This window comes from Linepithema humile, chromosome 4, assembly GCF_040581485.1.
Source record: "Linepithema humile isolate Giens D197 chromosome 4, Lhum_UNIL_v1.0, whole genome shotgun sequence".
Lineage (NCBI taxonomy): Eukaryota > Metazoa > Arthropoda > Insecta > Hymenoptera > Formicidae > Linepithema > Linepithema humile.
The window spans coordinates 2,208,912-2,235,639 of record NC_090131.1 but is presented as its reverse complement, the minus strand read 5'-3'; the positions used below and the strand labels follow the sequence as shown (position 1 = coordinate 2,235,639).

Below are 26,728 nucleotides of genomic sequence, written 5' to 3'. Positions count from 1 at the left end.
ATGCATAAAAAAGGAGCGCTTTCTTTTGCTTTTTGTGTAAAAGGAGTGTCAGAGACGCCTTTTGTAGATGTGTAAAAGATATTCTTTTATGTGTGTGTGTGTGTGTGTGTATGAATAGAATTAATGGAAAAAATTTTTAATTTAATCTATTAGAAGAAACCTATAAATACCTAAAGGTATAGTACTTGAAATATAATACCATTTTTTCTTCTTTTTTTCACCTTTCTGCATCTTCTTCTTGCTGCCTCCTGCGAGTCTTCTTCATCTTCATTTAAATAATTCTGTATTTCTTTTATTCAATTGACAAATAATATTTTTATATCCCAGCAGCATTGTATTAAGCTATTTTAACCTAAAGTAATTCAAATTAACTATTTTATTTATTTTTTATTTAACTTTATTTATAAAAAAAATAACGAAAGTAATAATCTTCGTGTAACTCAATTAAAATAAAAATACATTCTACAAATTAAACTTGAGGAAGAGAGAAAGAGAGAGAATGGGAAAGGGAGGGAGGGGAAGAGGAGTGGATAGAGAGAGGGGAGAGAGGAAGGGAGAGGGAGCTATATGCATATTATATAAAAATGACCTACGTAAAGCTTAACAGCTTAATATCCTACGAAATTGATTGCGTAGTTTTCGGGATATTAAGCTCTTAAGCTTTACGTGGATTATTTTGTATATTATATAGGATGAGACAATGACTCTTAAATATCTTAAAAATTATTAGCAATATCGAAAAACAAACAAAAATTGAATAATTTTGAGCGAGACGTAACTTGATTTCAATAGTTTTATTATAGATGGAGGTTTGATAAAAATATGAGTTTTCGATACAAACATCCTGATATAATTTGATAGAGAATAAAGAGCTATGCATCAACTAATGCATTAAAAATTATATAGTCTCATTACAAAAAAAGAAGAGTTAACCTTTATATCTCTTTTAAACCTCCACTTATAATACAATTATTGGCACCATATTACATCCCCTTCGAAATCATTCAACTTTTGTTTGACACCTTTTTCAATATCAGCAATAATTTTAAAAATATCCAAGGTAATACAATAGTTATTGCCTGACCTTGTCAAATATATGTATGTATACATATATTATAGCATATTATATGCATACACATGCATACACATACATACACATATATATATATATATATATATATAACTTTATACAGTCAACATCTCTATTTTCATTGAAAAGATTTGCCATTGGTAAAAATTTGCGTATAGAGCCTTGTGATAATAGTAACTCAATTTTCGGAAAAAAGCTACTATTATCAAAAGATTCTATACTCAAATTTTTACCAATGGTAAATGTTTTCAATAGAGATGTTGACTGTATAAAGTTAAGTCACAATGGTGATAACATATTCACCAGGTAAACAGTATTAAGTCACATTAACATCATATTTTTTTGAGATTCCGTAATCATACAATTTTATTTTCTGAAACATATCGAAGTTTGATATTATATCTGCAAATACAAAAACATCTGCAAAACATTATAAGTATCTTACAGAGAGCATATCAAAAGCGAAAAATCTCTTTAGATCCTTCTCCTAAAAATTAAAAATTGAAATATAGAGTCTTGTGATAATAATAATTCAATTTAAAACAAATGTGACTTAATATAGTATACCTCTGAAGTGTTCATATATATACGCGCGTGTAATATCCATATAGCTCACTTTACACTATAAATAAAAGAAGAATATACGAATTACCGTCATCAATTTGCTAATTGTGTAAACATTGCCAAAGAAATAAGCAAATATTATACAATTTATGGGATATTTACTTACACAACTATATAATATTGATGTTTTTTTTATATCTTAAATTATTTAATAAATTGCCACAATTTAAAAAGAAAATTTTTAAGTCAAAAAACTTAAAAATTTACCGTATTTTTTGTTCTAATGTCACCACAGACGTCATAGAGAAAAATAAAAAAAGAACTGGTATGGACAAAACTCGCAACAAGTTAGTTTGCAATTTTTTCATATATGAATACTTTAGCAATGTTCTACGTTGTTTTAAAAAAAAGGATAGATACGTATTAAAACTATGTAGGAAACTTTTATTCGTATTTTTCCCGATTTTTCAACTATTCTATTAGTTAATACATTCTTATTTGACAAAAATTAAATTTGCATTTTACTAGTAAAGCCCACTAAGCAATCTCACGTATCTGCATCAGCACAAGGTGTACTTTGTCATCACGGAGAAAATGTTTCACTCAAAGAAAATAAATAAGCGTGTGGGGAAGCTTCTGCGATCCTAAACTCCGCATACGAAAAGATTGTAACTTCAATAACTTTTGCGATGTTTTCTCAGAAATATTTATCTTGATATTAAATTAATATATGTATATACAAGTTAGCTTCCAAAATAATCTCCCACGCAAAAGAAACCAATATATACATATATTAGTTTTGCTTTTTATGTATGTGTGTGTATAATATACCGATACGAATTGTGTTAATTCGTCACAAAAAAACATTTACATCCATTTATTGATATTTGGATCTTATAAAACCGGGATTCTTACGTATGTCTAGAATTTTACAAGCGATTTGCTCGTATTGTTCAACGTAAAAATATAAATCGCGCGGGGCTAAAATGCTATCTTGTATAGATCTAAGTTTTAAAAATGCTTTAGAAATGCGCAATATCTGCCACCCTCTTTCTCTTCGAAGAAGAAATAAAATCGTTTACAGAATTTTCCCCTTCAATACCCTTCATACATCAATAATTTCTTCTCAACTACCATCGCACAAATATATTGAAAAGGATAACAACAAAACATCGATACACGGCGAACTTATTTTTTTCTTTCATGATTTATTCAATATGTATTTTCTTATAAAGTGATATCCTACTAAATAAAAGTAAATGAAAAAGTCACCAAACAATAATTAATATGTTCATTAAAATTCTTCTTCTTATTAAGGCAACTAATTTGTTTATCTTGTTTTACATATCTAGAGTATATATATTTATATTTATATTTATATTTTTATATTTGTATATTTATAAAGTATATGTAAAACATTAATATATGGTTATTTTTATTTTCTTGTTACAAGCCTTATATTAATTAGAATATGTATACTCTGTATATTCTTATATACTCTTGTAATAAAATCGGTTATTCCGTACTTGATTCTAGATATAATAAATATAAGTCTAATGTATATTGTTAGTACAAGAGAAGTGCATGTAGAGGGTGGCAGCGGGATGCGCATTTGGGAGTGCTATTGTTTCAAGGAATCTCCAGTCCCTCTTCTTTATACCGTCTCACATGGTGACATTTAACTGTATTGCTTTAGAGTCCACAGAACATGCTTGCTGCTGTTGCGTTTGCTGCTGCTGCTGCTGCTGTTGCTGCTGCTGTACCTGTTGTTGTACTTGCTGTTGTATTGCCTGCAGCTGAATTGTTTTCGTATCGACGGTACATGTTTGCTGCTGTTGTTGCGGTTGCTGCTGCTGTTGCTGTACTTGTTGCTGTTGCACTTGCTGTTGTTGAACCTGCTGCTGCTGCTGTGCTTGCTGCTGCTGCTGCGCTTGCTGTTGCTGCTGCGCTTGCTGCTGTTGTGCTTGTTGAGCAGCAGCTTGAGCAGCTTGTCTCTGCTGTTGTCTAAGTATACTGGGTGGCGGATCCATATGCTGACGCTGATGTAATAACAAATGATTTTTTTGGAAGAAAGCCTTGCCACATTTATCACATACGTGGGATCTTATGTGGCAACTGCCGTCGGTGTGGCGTCGTTGATGTTGCGACAAGCCGTGCTTTTGTGCAAAGCCACGACCGCAGTCCGGACAAATATGTGGCTTAGGTTTTGGTCCTGCGCCCACAGGCGGCGATGTTTGCGTCGCCCCGTGCATATGACTGACACCAGGCGTTCCTATTGGCCCGTTCATCTGTAAACATTTCATTTATAATTTACGTATTTCACACTTTGGTCATATGTTACCGCTTTCATTCAATGATGACGTGTTTTTAAATAGCAAGATTTAACGCTATTTTGGTATAATTCATGCAGAGAATAATAAATTCTCTAATTAATGAAACACTGAGATAATGAAATTGATAAATATTAACATCAAGTATTAACATAAAGTAAAAAAAATATATAATAACTTTTAATTTTACAAACCATATTTTTATTAAAGAAATAAAGCTTAAATTGAAGTAGTATCCCCAAATTTCAGAATTAAAGAAAATCTTAGTATTTAATTGTACACAATAGCAACATGGTATTACTTGATGAGTTCCTGGAGTATTCGGAGTTAGAAAATGTGCTGGAGTTTGTTGGAAAGCAGCAGCTAGTCCACAAAGGTCTGTCACTAATGTTCGATCACCGGTATGTAACCTCTGATGTAAATTTAGAGCTTCTCTATTTGTAAAGTCCAATCCACATTCCCTAAAATAATAATTATTCATCTTAAAAGAGATTAAGCCTATTTCTAATAATATCGATAAATTTTAAAATGTATCAATGAATAAAAATAACATCTATTCAAATCATATACTTATTAACTTGCCCTGTCATTCTAAATACAGATTTTAGAAGACAGAAACTTTCATTTTTTTATTAGGCTGTTAGATGTAAAAATTTTTAGGAAAATGTTGCATTTTTTCTAAATTAACAACTTTATACAAGGAGGATTTAATTCAATTTTAGTTTTATATGCACTATAAGTTTTTGTATAAGCATCATCTACTAATAATTAGTAATATTTTGAAATTTTGTGTTTACTTTAACAGCTAAGTAAATGTAAAGTTTCAAAATGCCATTAATTATCAGTGAATGCTTAAAAAAATAAAAAAAATTAATCCTGTTATTTTTTTAGACATACTGTTATTTTGAATTCTATATGCATAATATGATATCGACGATCACTTTATATTATGTTCTTAAGTATCATTATAATTAGTATTAAATAGATGTAAATAGATTCTATTCGAGAATCAGCTTGAGATAAATTAGTACAATTATGGTACGTATGATGTTTTACCTGCAAGTAAGAGACTTCTCATCGGTATTTGCATTGTTATTGTGATTCTTCGAATGAGCCACCAGATCTGCTTTCCGTGGAAACGCTTCTCCGCAGACGGTGCAAGCAAAGGGCGTTTCGCCGGTATGTAATCGCATATGAGCTAAAAGTGTTCTCTTCTGCAGAAATTCCTTTCCACAGACAGTACACGAATGTGGAACTCTGCCATGTAGCCGGCCGTGATTAACTAGCTCAAACTTTCTCTGGAAAGTCGCGCCACAATCGTGGCAAACAAATGGATGTAAACTGCCATGGAAGCGCGAATGCATCGTAAGATGATCCTTTTGTGAAAAAGACTCCCCGCACTCCTCGCAAACGTAAGGTCTTTCTCCCGAATGGAACTTACTATGCGTCACCAAGTGACGTTTCAGGGGGAATGCTCTTCCGCATTCTTGACAGACAAACGGCCGTTCTCGCGTATGCACGCGAGTATGCGTTACAAGATGATGCTTCAGTGTGAAGGACTTTTTACATTCGCGACATTGGTATGGTCTCTCGGCGCTATGTAGCAGCAGATGTGTATGAAGACAATGTTTGTGTGCAAAACTTTTGCCACAGTGAACGCAAATATGCGGTCGTTCTCCGGTATGTACTCTCGCGTGTGTCGTCAAGTGATGCTTCAGAAGAAAAGATTTCCCACACTCCCCACAAGAGTACGGTCGTTCTTTCGGCACACGGACCTGGCTCCCCATATCCTGTTGCTGCTTGACTTTTGTTTCGATTTGTGTCGTATTCACATGGGTCAAAACATGTCCAAAGTGAGCAGTACTGTCCGTCTGACTCGTCGCTACATTATTCGCTGCATTGGCTTGATTGGACGCTGCAGCTGCTCTCTTCATTAAAATTTCATTGCACTCTTCTGCTGTAAGCTGCAACGGTCCAAGTGGTGTCATAAAGTGTTTACTCATGGCATGTTTATCAGCTGTTGTAAAAACTAATGTGTTTGAGAATAAGGAAGGTGGTGGTGTGGGATGTGCTGCATCGCAATTACACCCTCCTTTGTCACAAGTTAATGAAAATACATCGTGATGCTTTTTAGTACGAACATGAGTGCCATGGGTTGTTTGATTATGTGCTCCACCAGTATGGCCATGGTGTGTAGTGGGTGTTTGCTGACAACTTTCATTCATCGCAAACATTGGACGACGGTGAGTAGTGGCGACAACCTTGGTTGGCTTAATATCAACTTGTATCTTTTGACTGGATCCTTGATCTTGATTATTGTTAACGGCATAACTGATATTTGTTGCAAGTTCATTCTGCGCATTCTCTCGGGTCTCTGTCCCTGGTCCTCCAAAGGACCAAGCATACCCGAATCCTGCGCCCGCATTGCCAGGAGTGGTACACATATTTGTGAGATTTGCGATGGATGGGTTGGTCTGACTGGATGCGGTACTGTCAGGTTCCTCTGTGTCTGTCAACGCATTTTCCACATCAACCTTTTCCACTACAACAAATTGATCCGTAGGAAATATTTTGAGAGGTTCCAAATAAACGTACCCGTTACGCTCCAGTATCTCGGCCTTGGATGTAAGAGTCAGTTGTCATATCTAAACCAGGAACGGTCCTTGGAGCAAACTTGATATTTGCAAGTTTTGAACTACACAAAACGGTGCTGCAAAGTGGTTATATCTTGTTAATGATGATAAGAACGTGCAACGTGCTCCCGAGGCGCTTTCACTGATCTTGGGATTGCGATGCGAGCCCCGGGAGATGAGTTGAGACGAGGCTAAGTGAGACGAGGCCAACGGAGCGTCGAAAATATTCGGACCAAGCGATGAGATTTCTGTCGTTCTCTGTCGACAAAATGTTTTCGTAAATCTGAGAGTCGTTTTCGTATTGTTGCCGCGCCACTGTGCACCAATAGAAAAAAAACACGCCGTTTGGCTAGACAGTTTTTCTATGTGTTGGAGACCATAAGTGACTCCTCGTTTCGGTCTTCAGGGCTCCGCGGCGTCCACGGACTTCAAAGACAACCTCCACCTTCCTCTGATGACACTCCCACACGCTCACTCACACTCCGCTTGCTTTTACCGCGTTTTGCGCTCTCGGGACTTGATTCTGGTTTAGACGCGCGTACAGCCAACGGTCATTAATTTTACATAATTGCATATTTTATTGTCTATACAAACTAGCCTCACATATCGGCCATTTTATTTGTAAACTACCAAAAAACAATGTTGCCAATGTACGCGCACTTTTGGAGGGAGCGGACCTGCCGATAGCGTCGCCAAGCGACTTCCATGATGGCAGCACTTTTCTCCGTTGCCGACGGCACAGGACGTGAGGCTACGGCCGGTACTTTTTCCGCCATAAATTCAAATGTGCTGAATTCGTATGTCAAAGACTAACTTCAAATTTAGCGTTTCCATTGCGTTATTTTATTTACATTTTCTGCTATAACGTTGTATTTACTTTCAATTATTCATCTTTCTGCTCAAATAACTTTTATGCATGTAATCAAGAAATATAATAATGGAGCTTACGAGCCGTCGCAGGATGTTAGTGCTAAATTTTGAATTTTTTCTTTAAAGAAATTAATAAATTAGTCTACATGAGACAGTTAAATTGTACACCGATCTCAGATTGAGATACTTAAAGTGTACGAAAATTCACGTACATTGTTCTCATATATAGAGAAACATATAGGAATTATTGGAAAGAAAGGCAGAGAGAAAAAAACTATCGGGGCGCGAGTGGCTAAGCCGGGAATTGAATCCGGGTCTTCCGCTTGTCGGGCGAAAGTTCTGACCACTAAACTACTCAGACATGATATTTTTTCTACTCTTTTAACTGATTTTTAACTGTCTCATGTAAACTAATTTATTAATTTCTTTAAAGAAAAAATTAAAAATTTAGCACTAACATCCTGCGACGGCTCGTAAGCTCCATTATTATATTTCTTGATTATTATCATATAAGCCTTTCCATTATAAGTGTTTTATGCATGTATTCATTCATTTATTTTCTGTATTTTTCTTATTAATAATTTTTAAAAAATATTATGGCAAAAAATAAGAAAACTTCTTAACAGCACATTAAGAAAATAAAATTAAAATCAATCCAAAATAATTGCACAATTTATCGAATTTAAATCATATAAAATTATTTGTAAAAAATAAAAATTGGTTTTTTATGAGTAACGTATTTTTTATTTATATGCCTTGATAGTCGTTGTTAGTTTAAAGAGTTTAATAAAATAGTTTCATAAAATAAACCAATAAAAAATATTTTTTATAATACATTATTTTTATTTTTTTTTTAAATGCGGTAATTAAAAAAATAAAAATAGTTGAAAAAAAAATTCAATTATTAGAGTAGCTCGGCAGTATAATATGAGGTGTTCATGAATAACGTTGATAGAATGCGAAGGGACACACGATCGATGGGCAACCAATATCGAAGATATATGTCAGCGTTAGATCAATAGACGGCGGTGTTACATCGATCGTTTTCATCATTTACAGGCAGTATGTGACGAGTTATGAGACGTAGAGGGATCTCTAAGTGATACAAGGATAGAAACAGCTCTATCGGACGGCTGGTCATCGGTGGTGCGGTAACGCAAACTCAGCAACTGATAAGCAAGCCCGCTCGTTAATGGTCTGGACATCGCAGTTTGGCAAAAAGCCAATGTATGCTGTTAGAACGAGAATCTCATAGTTAAGAATAAGAGGGAGAAGATGATATAAACTTAAAGTTTGTTGATTTTTCCTATGTCTATGTCTACACAAAAGTGTGATGAGTAATTTTTTTATAAGCTAAATTCCTGCTCATCTTTCAATAAAATTAATCCTTAAAGGATCTTACGATGTTATAATATCTTAAAACCAGTTTCATAATTTCATCAGTTTTTAAAGACAAGCGTTATACATTGAATATATGTTGAATTGTTCAGAAAATTTTCTAATTTTTCAGATTTTATCTTTAAAAGGAAACTTAAAAAACTTTTCGGACTATTCAATAGATTATTTCCTAGAACGATAATATCTTCACGATTTAAAAATATCTTGTAATCCTTTAAAAGTTAAAAAATTTAGAAATAAATTAAAATTTTTTCGAAAATTGGTCAATTTTGTAATTTTTCCTTCACACGCAGATAGGTCTTTGTAATTATAAAAATATTTATATCTACACACAATGTATGAGAGCGTTCAAATTTAGACACGTTATATTCTGATGTTTTTTTTAATTACTATTGTAATATTATTATTGCAATTATTCTAATAATTTAATAATTAATTTACCATGTTTCTACAGTACGGCGAAAGACGTACGGACAATTGTGTTTATTTCTAGCGAATTGAAAAATGCATAGCCACTTAAAGTCTTTGTATATAACAGCAAAGTGCGACCGGCAGATGCGTTATTTATGTAGCGGTTTGCTAAGTACATTTCGTTGTGCGATAGTTTCGATTCTGACGATCGAGGGGGCTACGGATCGTCGACGAGGGGTGGTAGTATTTTCTGTATTCTCTCTTTTTACAAGAAAGAGCCAGCTCAGAGAAGCGGGGGTAGAAACCCGAATCCTGAGGCAGTGGACCGTGAATGCGATATCAGCTTCACGTAGTGCGTCAGTACGGGGAACGAGAAGGGGGACGGGGGTGGAAGGGCGATGGGGGAGGGGGACGAGGGAAGGTGCCGTCAAACAACCGTTCGTCGATCGTCCCTTCTCGGTATACTCCCGGTACCTATACCCTGCTTTCGTCCTCCTCGCGTCAGCAGCAGAGTGATTTGTACGTATCAATTATGTCTTTCCGCTACCGAGGGATCATTCATTGATGGTATCGTTATTTTCCCCGATATTACGATCCAATGATTTTGATATTCGGATTTTGTTTATCGAAATTATTATATATTTGCAATGCAGATTGCGAGCCTAAAAATAAACATCACAACGTGCACTACTACTATGCAATTATTTTATAATATAAACGAAGCATGTGTAGAAATGTGATTTTGTATTTCATTTAATAATATAATACTTCTAAGTTTTGTAAGTTAAAACTGACAATAAGTGGGCATTCAATTTTCAGACAAAGTAATTAACAAATGTGCAATTAAACGCTTATTATAAATTGTTGTTAAAAAAAAATAGATTACGAATTTATTAAGAAAATTTATTGTTTGCTAAAGAATGTATATAAACTATTTAATAAAAAAAATGTATTATTAATAAATAAATATATGTGAAACTTATGATATGCCTGATATGAGGAATTCCACCGAAATTTAATATATAAATTATTTCAGGATAAAATAGAATGCATTAGATGCTACATATGCTTTCATATTTAAAGTGAAATACTTCTAATATTGTATTATATGTTAAAAATATATTAGTACATATATTTTTAATATTACATCATAAATATTTTATCAAAATGTAGTAATTGTTTCTTAGAAACAGATTATTCAGGAATGTTAATGTTGACATCTTTTTTAATTAAATGATTCTTTAGTGAAGATAAAAGCGGATTCAAAATCCATAAAATACATAGAATTTATAAGAATTAATCTGTTGAAAGAACAAAGATTTTGATGAAAAACGATAGTGAAAGACGATAGTTATAAGAGCGATTCTGAAAAATAAATTCTTGAATTATCAGATGTGAAAAAACTAATATTTATATATTACATTATAAACTAAATTACTTTAAAATTACTTTAAAAATAAAAACAATCCAATTGTTATTATATAAGAAAAAAGAAATAAATTTGTAAACTTTATTGCCAGACTACGCGTATGCGGCGCGCGCGTATGTGTGTGTGTGTAAGTGCAGGGTAATTCATTATAATCTATAAATAGATTTATTTCTAAAAGTATAGCAAACTAGAAAAGTAGCATGAGGGTAAAATTGTTCGGAGGGAAACATTAGATACTGCATGCGTTTGTTTTAAGAATAAAGGCGTTTCGGAAAACAACTCGGTTTTTTAAATTAAAACTATACATTTTATTTTATCAATTCTTCTTATCATTCTGCACATAAAGGTATTAATAAATAAGATACTTGAAAAGTAAATAGTTTAGGAAATATTCCTATTTTTTATAGCGTGCCATATATGTACATAATTGTAGAATGTAGTTTTGCAAAAAATTCAGATAAACAAGAATATATTTGAAAATTTATAATATATTTTTCTAAACATGTTTTTCATTGCATAAATATATTTTACAGACCTGCTCGAAGATCGTATTACAGGCGTAATTAAAATCACATTACGATTGTACTCTCGAGAGTACTTTAATAATATATACACATCATGCGCTGACTCGTTTAAAAATTTATTTGCTTGGAGGATTGGATATGCTTTTTCTATTCTCGAGAGGGAACGCGACATTGATTCCTTTGATCTGGCAAACTTTTAAGCTTTTGAAAGTAGCGAGTGCACATGATAGATAGTTATGATAATAATAATTTGATTTTCGGTCTCTAGTGTCCGGGCTTCTTTGTGCTCGCGCACGCTGCTTACCAACACGCATTTATCAGCTACTGATTCACGTGTATACGAACATACACGGCCACGTAAAGCTGACGACTCTCAGGGTCGATTGTGGACAATATGAACGGATGGAGTAGCTTCGAAATCGATCGAGAGTTAATCCGGCGCTATCGCGTCTTGCAACTGTTGCCTCATTGTCTCATCGCAAACCAAAATGAAAGGACGGCAAGGAGAGAGAGAGAGAGAGAGAGAGGGATAGATAGATAGATAGTTAGGGAGAGAGAGATGTGGATAAATTGCAAGACGATCGACTTTTCTCTTCCTTTCCCATTCTTTAGGGATTCATGACATTTCTTCGAAAATTGTCACGCCTATTTGTCTTTCTCTTCTATTATCTTAACAGGCTCTATAGAATTAGAATTTCTCATTACAACGCTTTCTTTAGCGCTTGCTTTATTTTCTTCTAAGAAATAAAGAATTAAAATAAAAATATTTTCCCGCAAATAAATAATAATTGATGTTCACCATTTTATAGTAATTATCCAACTTCGAGAATCAACCGCGTCCATCGCAACGTATCGTTTGACACAAACTACGTCGCCCTTCCAACGCCACGACCACTTGTGGTTTTAACTACTTTCGACGGATCCCTTCTAGGGTCGAGTGGCAAGTGTGGCGAGAATTATGTAATTATTACACAGCTATTGTCGCGAAAAACGGCGACAGCCTCAATGCCTGTAAGTGTCTCGACGAAAGCACCCGAAAAAAGGGGTCAGGGCTCAACGACTTACGAGACTTCCTTACAAGGGCATAGATCGGTTTAAGGTTCCGTCTATATGCATTTTTAAAACTTCAGTATCAGTTGATTATTGTCACACTCTTTTATTAAACAATTTTATATTGTATTAAAGTTACATTTATATTACAGTGTATTATTATTGTATCATAATTAATATTTTACATTATTAATTAATTACTATAATATCTACTACTATTCGATTAATAATTATCACTAAACATCTCTTCAAGAACTTACAAAAAAAAAGTAATGAGATTTAATTCTTGCAATTTGAGCGAAATTATTTTTGAATAGGATTTTTTATTAAGATCAAAAGAGCGAAAGTTTATCGTACCGTTTACACACTACTTGTTTAAATTGTTGCAATCAAAATTATATCCAAAGTTGTAGTCATATTTAGCAGATCAGGCAAAGGTTATCCGAATTCCAAAGATCACTCTTGCTAAAACATCTTGCTAATCATTTACTAAAATGATAAACATATATACAGGATGTCTCCGACCGATTATATTCGAGATGGAAAGCAAATACGATTGGTATTATCTAACTCACTGCCAGATTCGTAACAGCAATTAGCGAGGAAGCGTTCAAACGATACTATCCAACAGGAGGTCGAAGGAAGCTGTTCGGCGTTTGACATTAAGATAACAGAGATAAATTTGGTCCAAGCTTGCTTTACTATTTGCAAGATCGTGCATATAAAGACCGTAGCTCGTTCGTGAGCTCTGAAAGCCGAACAATCGCATGCGTCAAGGAATTCTCATTCACGAATCCTCTTCTCCTCTCGCCTCGCCATTCGCCATAGTCCTTTTCTTTTCTTACACCTACGACTCCTTCACGCTATAGAATCGTTCTGTACCTTTTCGTCCTTTCCCGAGTCATAACATAGACTACAATAGATGAAAATCGCCACTATCTTTTCTCTGCTACTTGACCGCTCTATTCTGACCGCCACAATTTTACACACGTAAAATCGAATAGATTCACAAAGTCATCAATCTCCTCAATTAAACATTTGTTAGAGTGTAAGTTTCCATCTTCCTAAAGTTTTATAAGCGCTATTGAATATTAAATTTTCTTATCTGTAAATCTTATATTTTTGCTCAACTATTAAACTATTTTCTATACGTTTAAAATTTATTTTATAAAATATACTCATTATTTATTTCTTCATATATAAATTTATAACTTTGCTACGTATTACAATATTCTACAATATATTGTTTTCAACTTTTACTATTGTTTTAAACTATTTTGTATGCACGCGTTTCGAATTTATTCATCATTATTATTTCTTCGAAGTAATTATTCGGTACTCAACCTTTCGTATACAAATTTGTAATTATTATTATTCAGTATGCGTATTTGAAAACATATTGCAGTAAAGATAAAAAAATTAATATTTGGTTTCTTTCTGGACAATTGCGTCCAGTCATACACAACGTATTTCAAGAAGTTTACTAGAATAAAAAATAAAAGTGAAACGTTCGTGAAAAATATTTGTGCATATGTATAATTACATGCAAAATCGTTCATATGATATGTAAGAATGAAGATTTATCATACATTCTGCGCAAAGAACGACCTTTGGCCACACGCCAATCGCGGTAAACGATGTTTTAGAATTCGCAGCCAATGACGACAACCGCGTTTGTCACACGGTTTTGCATAATTTATTATTGTCGAACAATTCACTGCCAATGTGTAATGCTATTTCGCACGATGGTTATAAGGGAATAAGAAAGTAATATAAAAATTATATCAAGTTTAAAATTGCATTCGTTGCATTATCCGTCATGCATGGTTTTCAAACAAAATAGTTCTAAATTGCACAATTTTTTTATCAATTTGTTGAACGTTACGTCTGAGTTCAGAAGTTTTGTTACTTATTATAATTGCTTAAAATTTGATAAAAGTATTTTCGATCACTTGTGCATAAAAAAACTGGTAAAGTATCGATAATATTGTTAAAATAAAATAAGATTTAAAAAGCAGAGAAGGAATATGCCTGCAAAATTTACCGAGAGACTTATTCTTCAGTCATCCTATTTATTCTGATTACAAAGTTGTTTGTTGATAAGTATGAGGAAGGTCACAACTCTTATCTTCATATTATGTCACAGTGCATTTTTTGCAATTCACCGCGCATGGTTACAGCGAAATCACGTATATCGATGACCGCCGAAGGTGCAGTGACGCGCGGTGATGGATGCATCAGCGGGACCAGAGCACCAGCAATTTACCACAGTCGTTTGAAGGCCGAAAGAAATCGACGATGCGACCACACAGCTTGGACCGCGCCGAAGAGAGGAAGGAAGCACCAACAAAAGAAGAAGAGGGAAGAAGAAAACCATGCGAAGATTAGATCCTTCTAGGATGAGTAGGTGGGATTGGATTTGGCAGGCGCGCGGCTCGTTGGCGGTGGATGCCGGTGATGCGAAGGAGTAGGACAAGAAGGGGCCAGGGGGTGGAGTTTAGTTGGTTGGTGTCCGAACAGATCGGAGGGGAGCAGAAGGGAGAAACTCGGAGTAGGGTAGAGAGTATAGGGAGAATGCACACGCGACACGTAGAGCAGTGCAGGACGGAGAAAGTGGAGAAGAGACGAGAAAGCGAAGAGACGGAACGTAAGTGATAGAACGCTGATGGTGTATAGGTGAACTGCGGACAACCGAACCACCCGAACTCGGATGCCCGACGGTATTTAAGGGAGAGCCACGAGTGTAGCGCGCCAGTTGTTCGCACAGTCGGTCGGCGGTTAGCTTTATGAACTGATACCCGCTGGACCATCACGCGGTCGCGTGGCACCAAATGTATAATGTGCGCGAATAAATAAACTCGATATAAAGTCATCTCAACAGACAATTTAAATAAATAATCTCAATCAACAATCTTACAAAGTTAAGAAGTTTCAGACTAGGACTTGATGAAACGCGTGAAGTGTATTAGACGACCGCGTAATCATTTATTGCTCACCGATTCATCTTATGAACTGTCATAATATCTAAAATTGTAAAAAAACACGAAAGTGAGCGCACAAGTGCTAAGTTAAGTGAATATATATGAAGGATTATGAGGTTTTTCCCCAAAGCAACAACGGCGTTATGTAAAAGTACACACATATGGCATTGCTTAAATTCTTCATACTTGAAGATCGAAAAAATTCGATATCTTTGAATCTCGGACGATACAGATGAGTGTTTTAAAGAGGTACGTTTATATATATATTATCAAATTAATTTAAAAAATTTTTAATATGTATACTTTTTTAGTTCAAATTTTTTAAATTAATTTTTATAATATTTGTTTTGTATGATAATAAAATACAATGAAAAAATAAAACAGTCAAAATTTAATTGCACGAAAAACAGACTTGTTTAATTTTATAATAATTATAAAAAAACATCAAATGTGATGTATAATACTTTCGTTTAGCATTTCTATGAATAAATATACAATTCTGTTGTATTAACATTTTCAATTCTATTCAGCTTATCTTATTGGATTTTAAAGTTCTTTGAAAAGATTTAAAAAGATTTACTTAAAACTTTATTTAATGATAAAATGTGTAAATTATAGAAAAGTTGAATGATAATTACACTTTTAATTAAAAATATTGGCTCACAATTAAAAAAAATTACTAGTTAATAAAATAAAAAGCTTCAATAACTTTTCTAGATTTAAAGATACAATTCGTAAAATAAGAATTATTTTTTAAGTTTTCAAAGATAATCTTTTCAGTCATATTTTTTTAGTGGAAGTACATATTTTTATGTACTCTCGCACTTTACGGCTAGCGCCAAAACTCTCTTATTCTGCACCAAAATTTAATTTATAAAATTTCTTTCAGTATTATATCTGTTCTTTAAAGTTATTTAAAAAATAAGAGTTATTAATATTTATATTTAAATCTAGGAGGAATTATTCAGTCCATAGTATAGCAGTTACTTCGTATATTAATCATTAAAGCATTTATGAATACAAAATCTCGCAATAAAAAAAGTTTGAGATATGCTATATGTATGCAGGTACCATTTTGTAACTTCGTCGTAAGTTTAAGATGTGATTGCTAAAAAGTTTTTTAAGCTTTATGAAAATTTGATTTTAGAATATTATTATATTCTGTAAATTAATTTAGTTTTGTGTAATGGATTAAATTAAAAATTATAAATCTCATAATTATTGAATTACAAATTATTATCTAACTTATAATAGTTTTTTTAATTGCATTAATGTATTTTTACAAATATTTTTAATTTATTTTATGTTGTTCGTAATTGCATTACCTTTATTACAATTCGTATATTCAACATTATAATATTGTATTTTTTAATGTCAATTCAATTACTGAAAGATTTAAAAAATGTAATTGTTGTAAGCAATTTTTATCATTTTTACACTATTGTATATCACATTTCAAATAACTTTTTTTTCAAAGAAACTTAATCGTGCTTAATTGTCATAAAAGATTGTGGGATTGTATTTTCAATAAATCCATTTAAAAATATTGATCCTTTTGTCAAATTTTTAAGTTATGTAAACACTCTCAAAAATTTGCGTTATTGTACGTATATGGTAAATATATCTTTCGATTTCTGTGCACTTTAATCAATTTATTAGAAATTTACAGCTAAACGAATTGCAATACTTCTGATAAAAAAAGAACTTGTAATCATTTGCTGTAATTTAAAAATAATATTTAAAATTATTTCGATTCTTTACAGAAAAAAATAATACAAGCACATGTTATATCATTACAATTGTTGTACAACTTTGTATAAAAAAACTGTCTTATATACGAAAAATAAGTGACAAGAAAACAATTATTTTGTAGAATTATAAAGGGAGTCCAAATAATGATCTTGAAAGAAACGAGAAACAAGAAATGAATAGTAAAAAAAAAGCTATTATCGAGTGAACTATAAACGTTTCTTTTACAATCTTACAAACATATTTCGGTATTATTCTTTTATATATCCACCATTAGCATAAATTTGAAAAGTGTTATAACAGATACCTTTTTGGATAGGTATCCGATGCTATTGCTGGCATTGGAGTTGATTCTCGCACAATCGTCCGTTGGAACTTTACGACAAGAAGGTACATATTTTGCACGATCCAATGTTTTGTCAGAACTCACCGGGACGTCTTCCAGTCGTAGTGTTTCGGTCATCAGGATCTTGTCTGATGGACGATCGGAACGGATTGTTCAGTGGCCCGGAGCTTGTGCCAAAGAGACCGTCGTCGATTGGGGGTGGGCATATCTGCTTTTATGTCCTAATAAAATTGCAGCTCTAGAATGCAAAATTAGAATCAAAATCCAATTTTCATAAGTCAAAAATGTAAAAAGTTTTTTTGTCCCCTTGCATAATATCAAACTCATTCACTATCATCCCCATCTAATAATATTTAAATGCTTTCTTTGTCTAAATTTGTGTCAAGTGTTTTTTATAGTAACAGCTACAAAGGCTGGAGTATAGCGATCACTGTGTGTGTGTGTTGTTCTCTTTCCTGAAATAATATTTTCTCGGATATAGACAAATCTCTTTTTCCCACCTATCGTCCCCGCTGTCTACTGGAAGGAGGATTGAAGCGGGAACTCGGTTGAAAACAATGCCGCCTTTCACTATTGCCAATATGCGTGGAAGTTTGACTGTTATGTATACATTTAGCATCGGTTAGGTCTTTCAAATGCCATCCATCGTTCCGAAGAACGCTGATACAGACTAGTGGAACGGTCTCTCTGTGAAACCTTGTCAGCTGTATACCAAGTCTCAATATAACTACAATGCCGTGTCGGTGTCCGTAGAATGAGGATCGATGCTCATATTTAGAAATGGATAAATTTCGCATTCTGCTTCTTGTTCGTTATGAGATTATAAAAAGAATTCATTTTCTAATCATTATTTTGCAATCGATAAGGCACATGTATTATGTTAATAATTATTTGCCAATATAGATCAGCGAACATATTTATAACGTAACATTATTTTAACGTGGAATTAAATTAATCTATACGACAAATTTAACTTTATGCAACAATACTTCCCTAATTTTTTTACATAATAAAATTACTTAAAAAGTTATATAAAGAAAGGCGCTGTGCCTTATAAAAAAATTGTGCTGTTGCATAAAAAATGTAATAATTAATAAATAATATTTAATTAAAATATTACCATTTGATAAAAATGCAATAAAGAGAACAAAATTATACTACAAAAATGCATGAAATTGGGAAACGATTTAATTGAATGGAATACATATGGAATATGGTAATAAGAGTAATATATAAAATATAATAATGTAATTGTTATTTTATTGGATTTAGAAATAAAAAAAAGGGGAATACAAACAGCAATTTATCATGTTTATTCGTTGACAGTAACCGCAAAGCCAACCAAGCTTTTAAGCCGAAAAGCGGCAAGTTAAGTAAGCAAGGATTAGGTTCTGCGACGAGCGAATGTCCCGGAACCTTTACGTAGGGACCGGATTGGCCCCTTTCACGCTGGACCTAAACGTAGTTCGGTAGGTTGCCATGTCCCGTTTTAGTCTCCTAGATGGGACTCATCTGCTGATGCTCTCACGAGGATACCACGGAATACCACAACCACGAAGCGTCACTTTGCACTTAAAAGCAGGGCAAAAGCTCTTTTACCGTCGTGAAGAAAGTGCACGTCCTATTTCTGCGCTGAATTCTGTCCCCTCTTCCCGCATTTGTTTTTATTGTGTGAATAATTTGTTGAAAGAAATTGTTTTTTTTCATATTGTGTTACTACAAAAAAAATAATGAAAAGGGGATTAGTCAAATGTTTATTGTACAGAAAATAATATTTTAATGGATACACAACTAATGTAATTCATTAAAAACAGTCGGATAGAGATATCTTTTTCGCCAATTCCGAAAGGCGATAAATTATTTCATTTATTTTCTTATATTTCACAAATAATATTAGCCACACTTTATTTAAGTCTTGAGAAACAAAGGAAAATTTTTTTTGTAAATTATTCAATTATTTGTATAGTTAATCATTTTTCACCTTTTCTTACAATTATAAGGTATTTTTCTAAGAAAATCAAATTTACAAATATATAAAGATTGTAAAATATGTTTAACATTTTGTTTTATTTGGGCATTAACGCACAGGGTGCAACCGAAAATTAGATTGCTAATGATGGCTATCCTCTCGGTAGAAATACGGACGTGACACTGCAACAAGTCTGGCTTCGGAAGTCAAGCAGAAAGCTGCAATTGATATACACCGGTGAAACTTTGACTGACTGCATTGACGAGAAGCTCGCGCAGTGGAACGACAGCGAGTGTTCGTCCAGCTCACGCGGTGTCTATCACTATCACGATGACGGTGACGATGAGATGTCGATCGAGACGTTCCAACTGGACGGCAAGGACGCTTCGATGATACCCCGTGATATCTCTTGGCTATTGTCAACATCAGAGCTTCATCATCAGTGCGATCGCGTGAGAATGCGAGCACGAAACCAAGTCATGGCTCAACGTCGATATAGGTATGATCACATGAACGAATATACATCCTCTGAATAATATCAAACGATATCTTCCACGGTAAGCTTATTTGAATTCTCTAATTGTCCAAGCGAAGACATACACCTACCATGGTACGTCTATCTTTTTGTAATAGAAAATGTGCAAAAGCGAGAAATACAACGAATGGAAAACAAAGTCGAAGTCGGAATCGAAATCGAAGGGAGTTATTTATGATACCAGGAACGCAATGGTGCGGCCGCGGTGATCGTGCCACCAAATACACCAATCTAGGCGGTTTCGGCGTGGCTGATGCCTGTTGCCGTAAACACGATACCGCTTGTCCCTTTTTTATCCCGGCATTTGAGACACGTTATGGCGTTTTTAATTGGAGAATTTCGAGCATGATGCATTGTACTTGCGATGAACGGTGAGTAATCTGTGAACTTATCTAACAGCACAGCTTGGTATCTCTCTTTCTATCAAAGAATGTCAATCAAAAATATAATAATTGCTATTTGAGTGATTATCTGATCTTTAGAAATCCATCATCCAGCGAATCTATTCTGCAATGCACATTTTTAACACACAATGATATTTTAATGCTTAGGTTGATGATTGTAGTATCTGACACGCAAAATGCAACTTTTTTTGTATATTGTAGATTTCGCACGTGTTTGAAAATGGCCGGGACTGCGTCGGCCGATTTTATAGGCAAAATCTTTTTCGACGTGCTGCAATCGAAGTGCTTCGTTTTGAAGCCGCAGAAAGTGTGCGTGAAACGGTCTTGGTGGGGCAAATGTCTGCATTACGAATACCGGAAACAAGCCTACGTACGAGATAATGTTCCTTACTAAACCAAAGGGTGTGCAATGTGAGAAATTGACGTGAAAAAAAATATAATAATAATGAAATATTCTTCTTCCGGAGATGTCAATAGCAATTCTCAGGGATGTAATATTTTATCGAATATTTATATGTCAAAGAGAAAATAAAAGAAAAGAATCCAATCGATTATTAAATCGAGAAATTATATCGCCAAAGATACGACTGACAATACAACGTAATGTTCTTAATGCGAATGAATCATTATATTAAGTCTGCCGATAATTAGACACCTTGAATAATAACGTCAGAAAGGAGGAGAGTATAAGCGAATGATTCTTTCAATTCACATCCACATAAATGCCTTCGTCTCAATAAAATCACTGAAAAAGTAAACTACTTCTTTGGCATATATCATAATATAATATTTATATAAAAATTTTTTAACGTTATTTATAAATATATTATAAAATTTATTTAAATTTAAATTAAATCATTCGTTTATTTTCTCACTTCTGTCGTTTAATTGTAGAAAATTGGCATAGAGATCGACGATCCTAATATAGATTTATTAAATTTGTAGATAAAATTCGTTAATTTTCAAATATCACTAATGTACTGTTAGTGTACCAATAGAATTGCGCTATTCAGTTTTCATTTTTAATGTAAAAATATAAAAATAAGAAGAAAAAATTATATATAGGCTACGTATAAAATATACAATATCGAGGATCGTTTGAAGTTTTTGATGAAAAATTATAATTGCATGTATTTATATCATCTACTTATAAATTGTACAACGTAAGATTTAAATGTACAACGTATAATCAAAATTAATTTTCTAATTATTGTTTATATTGTGTTAGTAATGCTTTTATATTGTACAACTCAAGATATTCATTTGTATAGGAAAAAATTGTTAAATATGTCACAATGTTATAGACGTATTCTTTACTTAATTTGCGAGGAGTGTTTCCAAAGTTCTGGGAATTGCGCTCTGATTAAAAAATAAAAGACCACTAGAACTTTGGAAACACCCCACGTATATCCCATTTTTTTCTTAGTAAACATAAATGAACGCTTTTACAACTTCTTAATTTTTAACATTAAATAATTTAATAATTAAAAAATGGTTTATCTTTTGTTAAAGTAAACTTAACATTAAGTAAAGAACAAAAATTTACTTATTTTTATTTTTTTTATCTACAGAAAATTTTTACTTTAATTCTTATATATTTTAAAATCTATGGATTTGTTATTTCACAGAACATGTGTCACATAGAAAGATTGAAACCAAAGATAACTTTGATAGTCTATTTCAAAATTATTTCATATACAAACAATTATCATAATCTAGTCTTGTAATAGTAATGTATAGTAATTATCGTAATAATTAATATAGTACTTTGTATGTATTATTGGCAAAATATTAGCAGAAAAATACAAATTATATACAAAATGTTCTATATCATAACACTCGTTAATAACAGATTCCTGAGATTATTTGGAGACAAAAATCTTAATGTCGATAGAATAACTAAAATATCGAGGCTATATAATTTATGCACTATTATTGAAATAACTTTATAAATTCATTTGGAACTTATTTATAAATTTATTTTTATTTATTTATTTATTGTTATTTTTTTGAAATGTTGACATTGAAACGCGATGTGCATGCATTGAACTATCAAAGCTTTCACATGAAGTGTGTCATAAACAAATTCATCTTCAATGTGCAACATGCCTGAACACGCGACTTTTTGACAATCTGATCAATTTTAAACACTTTCCATTTAAAAACTATTGCGAAACTATAAATCTCGACAATTTGGTATTAAGATTTTCGTCTCCAAATATTTCAGGAATCTGCCATTAACGGATGTTACGGGTCTGGGACATTCTGCATTATATACATATTTTTTTCCTACTACTTATGCCGATAGAGCACGTTAAGTTTTATATTAAACATATAGAATTAACATTACACGTATATAAGAAAAGAATTTATTAATTTTGTAGCGACTAAAATGAATAAATTTATTACATAATATATATCGGCATATGCAATATGTCAAACACAACAAATTGATAAATTGGTTTTAATTTATTTAATTAATGAACATTTACCTGTTTTAACATTTCTTTTCCGCGAAGAATCCGATGATGAAACATACATTTATTGTTACAAAATGAATACGTGATAGGAGCATGTTGAGGCATGCGACGCGAACAAATCCAAACAAACCTATATATAATGTCTGCTAGGGTTATGTTATTGCACATGCGCAGGATCCATTTCTTCATTCCACAATCCACAGCAGTGTGTAAGAGCGGTCTCATGTTGATACAAAATTCTTCTTGATGCAGATAAATTTTGTTATGATACGAAATTGAGGAAAAACATTGTAATAATAATAATATTTATCAGAGACTTGAATGAGCCTGCGTAATGTTACTAAAAAACTATACAATACGTGTAAAATGAACATAAAACAAGGTAGCATCCCTTGTTTACGTGCGGAATTGAATCTTGGTCTGACGTTGCACGGTGGTCAAAGTTTTAGGTAATAATTGATGATTCTGATTAAATTACAGTCGATTGTTCGCGTTGTGAAGCATCATATCGTGATGCTATCCGTGAATCAGCTGACTTCATAAAAATAAAGTTCTTTTGTGTTGCTCTCTCATTATTTACATTTATTAGTAACCACGTGACTATACGTAAAATAAAAATGCTTTTATGTGCGTAATAAAAGTATAATGGGAATTAAGAAAAAATTTCGCAATATAAGTAGTTTGGTGATAAAGATTTTATAAGCAAAATATTTAGTTGTATGAAAATATGTAATAAAAAAATACTATCATTCCCAACAATTTAGAAATATTTTGTGATTAGTGATTAATAAATTACTGTTACATTAATATTTAGTGTCTTTTTAGAACTTTGTCTTCAAACCATAACTTTTGTTTCAGATGGACAGATTGTGACAGTGGCTACAGAGGTATCTTTAATGGATATCTTTGGACTTTGTCTCAAAATGATACCCATTTATTGTATACTGTACAAGGACAATTAAAGGATTCTGTAAATTATGACAATATTTTATTTGAATATTTTAGATTATCAATATCCTTACAGGAACATTATAAAAAATGGGTGGAAGTAGATGCACATTTTCAGAAGCATTTAAATGAAAATAATGCTATACGAATTCTGAAGCAAGATGTTGTAGAGAATTTATTTTCATTTATATGTAGCTCTAATAATAATATATCAAGGTATATTCTTCAAAAATATGTCTAACAAGTAAAATAAATTTATACTGTTGAATATATGTTTGTTCCAGGATATCAAGCATGGTTGAAAAAATGTGTTTGTTATTTGGTCAGAAAATATGCTCAATTGAAAATAAAGAATATTATGATTTTCCGACAATAGAAACTTTGAAGGAGAAAAATGTGGAAAATATATTAAAAAGAGAAAAATTTGGATATCGTGCTGCATATATAGTCAATGCAGCAAAATGTTTATCTACATTAGGTGGAAAAAGTTGGCTTTCAGATCTACAAAGGGAAAATAATTCTTATCTTATCGCTAAAGAACAACTAATGACTCTGCCAGGAATTGGTCCCAAAGTTGCTGATTGCATATGTTTAATGTCATTAGACCACTTAGATGCTATACCCGTAGATACTCATATTTTCCAAATTGCACAAGCAAATTACTTGCCACATTTAAAAAAGCAGAAAACGGTTACGCCAAAAATCCATGCTGAAGTTAGCAATTATTTACGAGAATTATGGGGTCCATTAGCTGGATGGGCACAAGCTATTGTATTTTCTGCAAAAATTAATACTAAACCGAAATCAACTGGAAAGCGAAAATGTGAAAACAGCAAAAATCAAAATTTAATAGAAGCAAAAATTCGTAAAGAAGTGTAAATATATTATCGTTATGGAGTAATAGCGTTAATTTTCATAAATATATAGATCATGCAAAATATTTTATCTAGATACTGCTGAAAAATTGTGTGGACCAGAGTGGACCTTTTTAACAATCATTTGATGTAATTTATAAGTTTTAAAAATAAATAATATACTGTATGTTGGTTTCGTGTTATATTTAAATATATAAAGCACGAGTTATTTTCTTTCGAAACAAAATAGTTATTAATTTTAATATTTTTTAGATAATGCATCTTTCAAGAGATTTAAAGATTTCAAAATCATTTGCAATAAAAGTACTTTTGAATATCATCTTCTATCTACACATGAACCGCTCAGAAGCTAAATTGTTTATTTATGAAAACTTAAGCGCCAATCATGTATTTTGATACTAAAATTGGAAAAATTGCAAAAAGTGGAGCTAATCAGTCGAGCGTCTCACTCCTTTTTCTGTTTCTTACATATTCATCTATAACAGAAATGTTACATAAAATTTTATTATAAAATTAAATGCATCTTTTCTAAAAATAACGTACAAATTTACAATTATTTATCATGTTAGATTTACAACAATTATTTATCATGTTATATATAATTATCACATAATTATATAAATGTAGATTTATCAATAATATTTCTTCTTTTTTCTTCCAAGTCCTACAAGGGCATAATCAAAATCATCTAAAATGATATGTTCTGCAGGGAATTCAATGTCATCTTCATTATCGTAATCTGCAAATGTATAATTATTGGTAAAAATTGCTTATTAATAAACATGCACAAGGAACACAGAGTAAGATCTGTTAGAATTACCAATAGATTTTTTAAGTATTTCAGCAAATATACTTTCAGAAAAATAACGTAAAGCAGGAAATGTTTTTGATAAATATGCTTTCTGCAGAGGCGACAATACTGCTAAGCAAGCAGTTTGCAGAGATACTGGTATCGAATAGCTACATGTTAATTTCATTATACATTGAGCCATTGTAGAGCTCACTAATGGATAAAGCATAACGTTATTCAACCTGGTGAAAGCGATACCTAAATAAAATAAAAAACATCATACACAAACTTGTATATATCTAGGCACAGTATTTAAAGAAATAATTGCTATTTACCCAGTGGCTTTCGATTAAGAAAAAATTGTAACGTGCCACTCCAAGTATCAAGATGTATTCCTATTATACTATTTTGACCAAAAATTGTCCCATATTTACATATTTTGCCATCGTGCATTATATATCCTTGATATGAAAACCCCCAAGATTCTTGATCTCGTCCAAGCAGAGAATAATAATGTCCATTTAAATTGGTTAGTCGTACATTTTCGGTCCCTACACCAACCATCTAAGAAAAAAGACATAAATGATGATAAAGTTATTTACTAAACATATTGAAATTCTTTTTTTTAAATAGATCCAATAAGATATAAACAAACTTACTACATCTGTGCCATATATTTGCGTTATCATTAAAATCTCCCAAAAATGATGCCTTTCTTTTTCTAGTGGTTTTTCACCCTTTACTACAGATGTACCAGTGCTGTATACAGGATTAAATGTAACATGTGAGTTATTGTCTCTTAGTTTAACTCTTGACGAAGTCGAACCTTTTTCATCCCAAGTCCATTCATATTTTGTCGACAAAAAACCTATATTTTCAAATCAAGGGTAAAATAATATCGAACAATCAAATATTTAAATAACTTACTGTTTTCTTCCTCTTCATGTTGATTATTTGTAATTAAATCTGTATTTTGTTCTGTAAATTATATATTTTAATTATTTTGCTATATATATCTATATATTACATATGTATATATATTATATTTGTCATGTTTTAAAATTGCCATAAGTTGGCATCATCAAACTCATATCTATTTTCTTTCTCTTACCTGTGCTCATTGAATTACGCAAAACTATTCGACAGATTTATTCCAGATTGAGAGTATCAGTGATGCTGACGAAAACGTGACAGAACGTATAAATACAACAGATCAAAGTTCGAATTTCAAAATAACATAATTTGTTTCACTAAACTATAAATTTGTTTTTTTCAGTTGTACTGGGACTGCACTAAACAAGTAGTACAGGTGGCCTATAAAGTCTAGTAAGTTTGCATCAGATTATACAACT

The 26,728-nt window shown here is 32.3% G+C and overlaps 4 protein-coding genes, 1 long non-coding RNA gene and 1 other non-coding gene across 9 annotated transcripts; 2 read left to right on the top strand and 4 right to left on the bottom strand.

The window, feature by feature from the left end:
- Positions 1–2,077: 2,077 nt before the first annotated feature.
- On the bottom strand, positions 2,078–7,295 carry LOC105672278 (zinc finger protein 432-like). 3 transcript variants are annotated; one of them, XM_012367114.2, is made up of 4 exons: positions 6,580–7,295; positions 5,041–6,526; positions 4,286–4,445; positions 2,078–3,942 (listed from the first exon to the last, which is right to left on the bottom strand). In XM_012367114.2, exons 2-4 carry the CDS (start codon positions 6,426–6,428, stop codon positions 3,319–3,321), a joined length of 2,172 nt encoding a protein of 723 aa, XP_012222537.1. In that variant the 5' UTR covers positions 6,429–6,526; positions 6,580–7,295; the 3' UTR covers positions 2,078–3,318. The 3 variants fall into 3 exon arrangements, with proteins under 3 accessions (XP_012222537.1, XP_012222538.1, XP_067208892.1); XM_012367115.2 differs by having other exon boundaries at positions 5,041–6,493; XM_067352791.1 differs by having other exon boundaries at positions 5,041–7,295.
- A 481-nt stretch (positions 7,296–7,776) lies between these two features.
- TRNAV-GAC (transfer RNA valine (anticodon GAC)) lies at positions 7,777–7,848 on the bottom strand. The gene has a single exon. It is a non-coding gene; the product is annotated as a tRNA-Val (tRNA).
- Positions 7,849–14,733: 6,885 nt separating this feature from the next.
- Positions 14,734–22,113, top strand: LOC105672262 (group 3 secretory phospholipase A2-like). 2 transcript variants are annotated; one of them, XM_012367070.2, is made up of 5 exons: positions 14,734–15,529; positions 17,349–17,573; positions 19,511–19,843; positions 19,978–20,250; positions 20,485–22,113. In XM_012367070.2, the coding sequence occupies exons 1-5, from the start codon at positions 15,513–15,515 to the stop codon at positions 20,675–20,677; spliced, it is 1,041 nt and encodes a 346-aa protein (XP_012222493.1). In that variant the 5' UTR covers positions 14,734–15,512; the 3' UTR covers positions 20,678–22,113. The 2 variants fall into 2 exon arrangements, with proteins under 2 accessions (XP_012222493.1, XP_067210239.1); XM_067354138.1 differs by lacking the exons at positions 14,734–15,529; positions 17,349–17,573 and adding an exon at positions 18,705–18,844.
- LOC105672266 (uncharacterized) lies at positions 18,616–22,907 on the bottom strand. The gene is made up of 2 exons (XR_001100786.2): positions 22,776–22,907; positions 18,616–19,091 (listed from the first exon to the last, which is right to left on the bottom strand). It is a non-coding gene; the product is annotated as an uncharacterized lncRNA (long non-coding RNA).
- Positions 22,908–23,069: 162 nt separating this feature from the next.
- Ogg1 (8-oxoguanine DNA glycosylase) lies at positions 23,070–24,752 on the top strand. Its single transcript, XM_012367073.2, has 3 exons — positions 23,070–23,212; positions 23,622–23,927; positions 23,996–24,752. Exons 1-3 carry the CDS (start codon positions 23,085–23,087, stop codon positions 24,588–24,590), a joined length of 1,029 nt encoding a protein of 342 aa, XP_012222496.1. The 5' UTR covers positions 23,070–23,084; the 3' UTR covers positions 24,591–24,752.
- A 322-nt stretch (positions 24,753–25,074) lies between these two features.
- LOC105672264 (SPRY domain-containing SOCS box protein 3-like) lies at positions 25,075–26,715 on the bottom strand. Its single transcript, XM_012367074.2, has 6 exons — positions 26,488–26,715; positions 26,304–26,354; positions 26,036–26,244; positions 25,712–25,940; positions 25,407–25,634; positions 25,075–25,325 (listed from the first exon to the last, which is right to left on the bottom strand). The coding sequence occupies exons 1-6, from the start codon at positions 26,495–26,497 to the stop codon at positions 25,219–25,221; spliced, it is 834 nt and encodes a 277-aa protein (XP_012222497.1). The 5' UTR covers positions 26,498–26,715; the 3' UTR covers positions 25,075–25,218.
- Between the last annotated feature and the right edge of the window lie 13 nt (positions 26,716–26,728).

Bases quoted from the DNA above. Each gene is read 5' to 3' on its own strand.
- LOC105672262 (XM_012367070.2), top strand. The intron at 17,574-19,510 runs GTGGGCATATCT...TCCTCTCGGTAG, and splicing joins GAGACCGTCGTCGATTGGGG to AAATACGGACGTGACACTGC. The intron at 20,251-20,484 runs GTGAGTAATCTG...TGTATATTGTAG, and splicing joins CATTGTACTTGCGATGAACG to ATTTCGCACGTGTTTGAAAA.
- Ogg1 (XM_012367073.2), top strand. From the start codon at position 23,085: ATGAGCCTGCGTAATGTTACTAAAAAACTATACAATACGTGTAAAATG. The intron at 23,213-23,621 runs GTAATAATTGAT...CTTTTGTTTCAG, and splicing joins CACGGTGGTCAAAGTTTTAG to ATGGACAGATTGTGACAGTG. The intron at 23,928-23,995 runs GTATATTCTTCA...TGTTTGTTCCAG, and splicing joins TCTAATAATAATATATCAAG to GATATCAAGCATGGTTGAAA.
- LOC105672264 (XM_012367074.2), bottom strand. The intron at 26,245-26,303 runs GTAAGTTATTTA...TTGAAAATATAG, and splicing joins ACATGAAGAGGAAGAAAACA to GTTTTTTGTCGACAAAATAT. The intron at 25,635-25,711 runs GTAAATAGCAAT...TATTTTATTTAG, and splicing joins TCTTAATCGAAAGCCACTGG to GTATCGCTTTCACCAGGTTG.
- LOC105672278 (XM_067352791.1), bottom strand. From the start codon at position 6,428: ATGTGTACCACTCCTGGCAATGCGGGCGCAGGATTCGGGTATGCTTGG. The intron at 4,446-5,040 runs GTAAAACATCAT...TTATTATTTTAG, and splicing joins GAGAAGTCTCTTACTTGCAG to GGAATGTGGATTGGACTTTA. The intron at 3,943-4,285 runs GTAATACCATGT...AAATGTTTACAG, and splicing joins ATACTCCAGGAACTCATCAA to ATGAACGGGCCAATAGGAAC.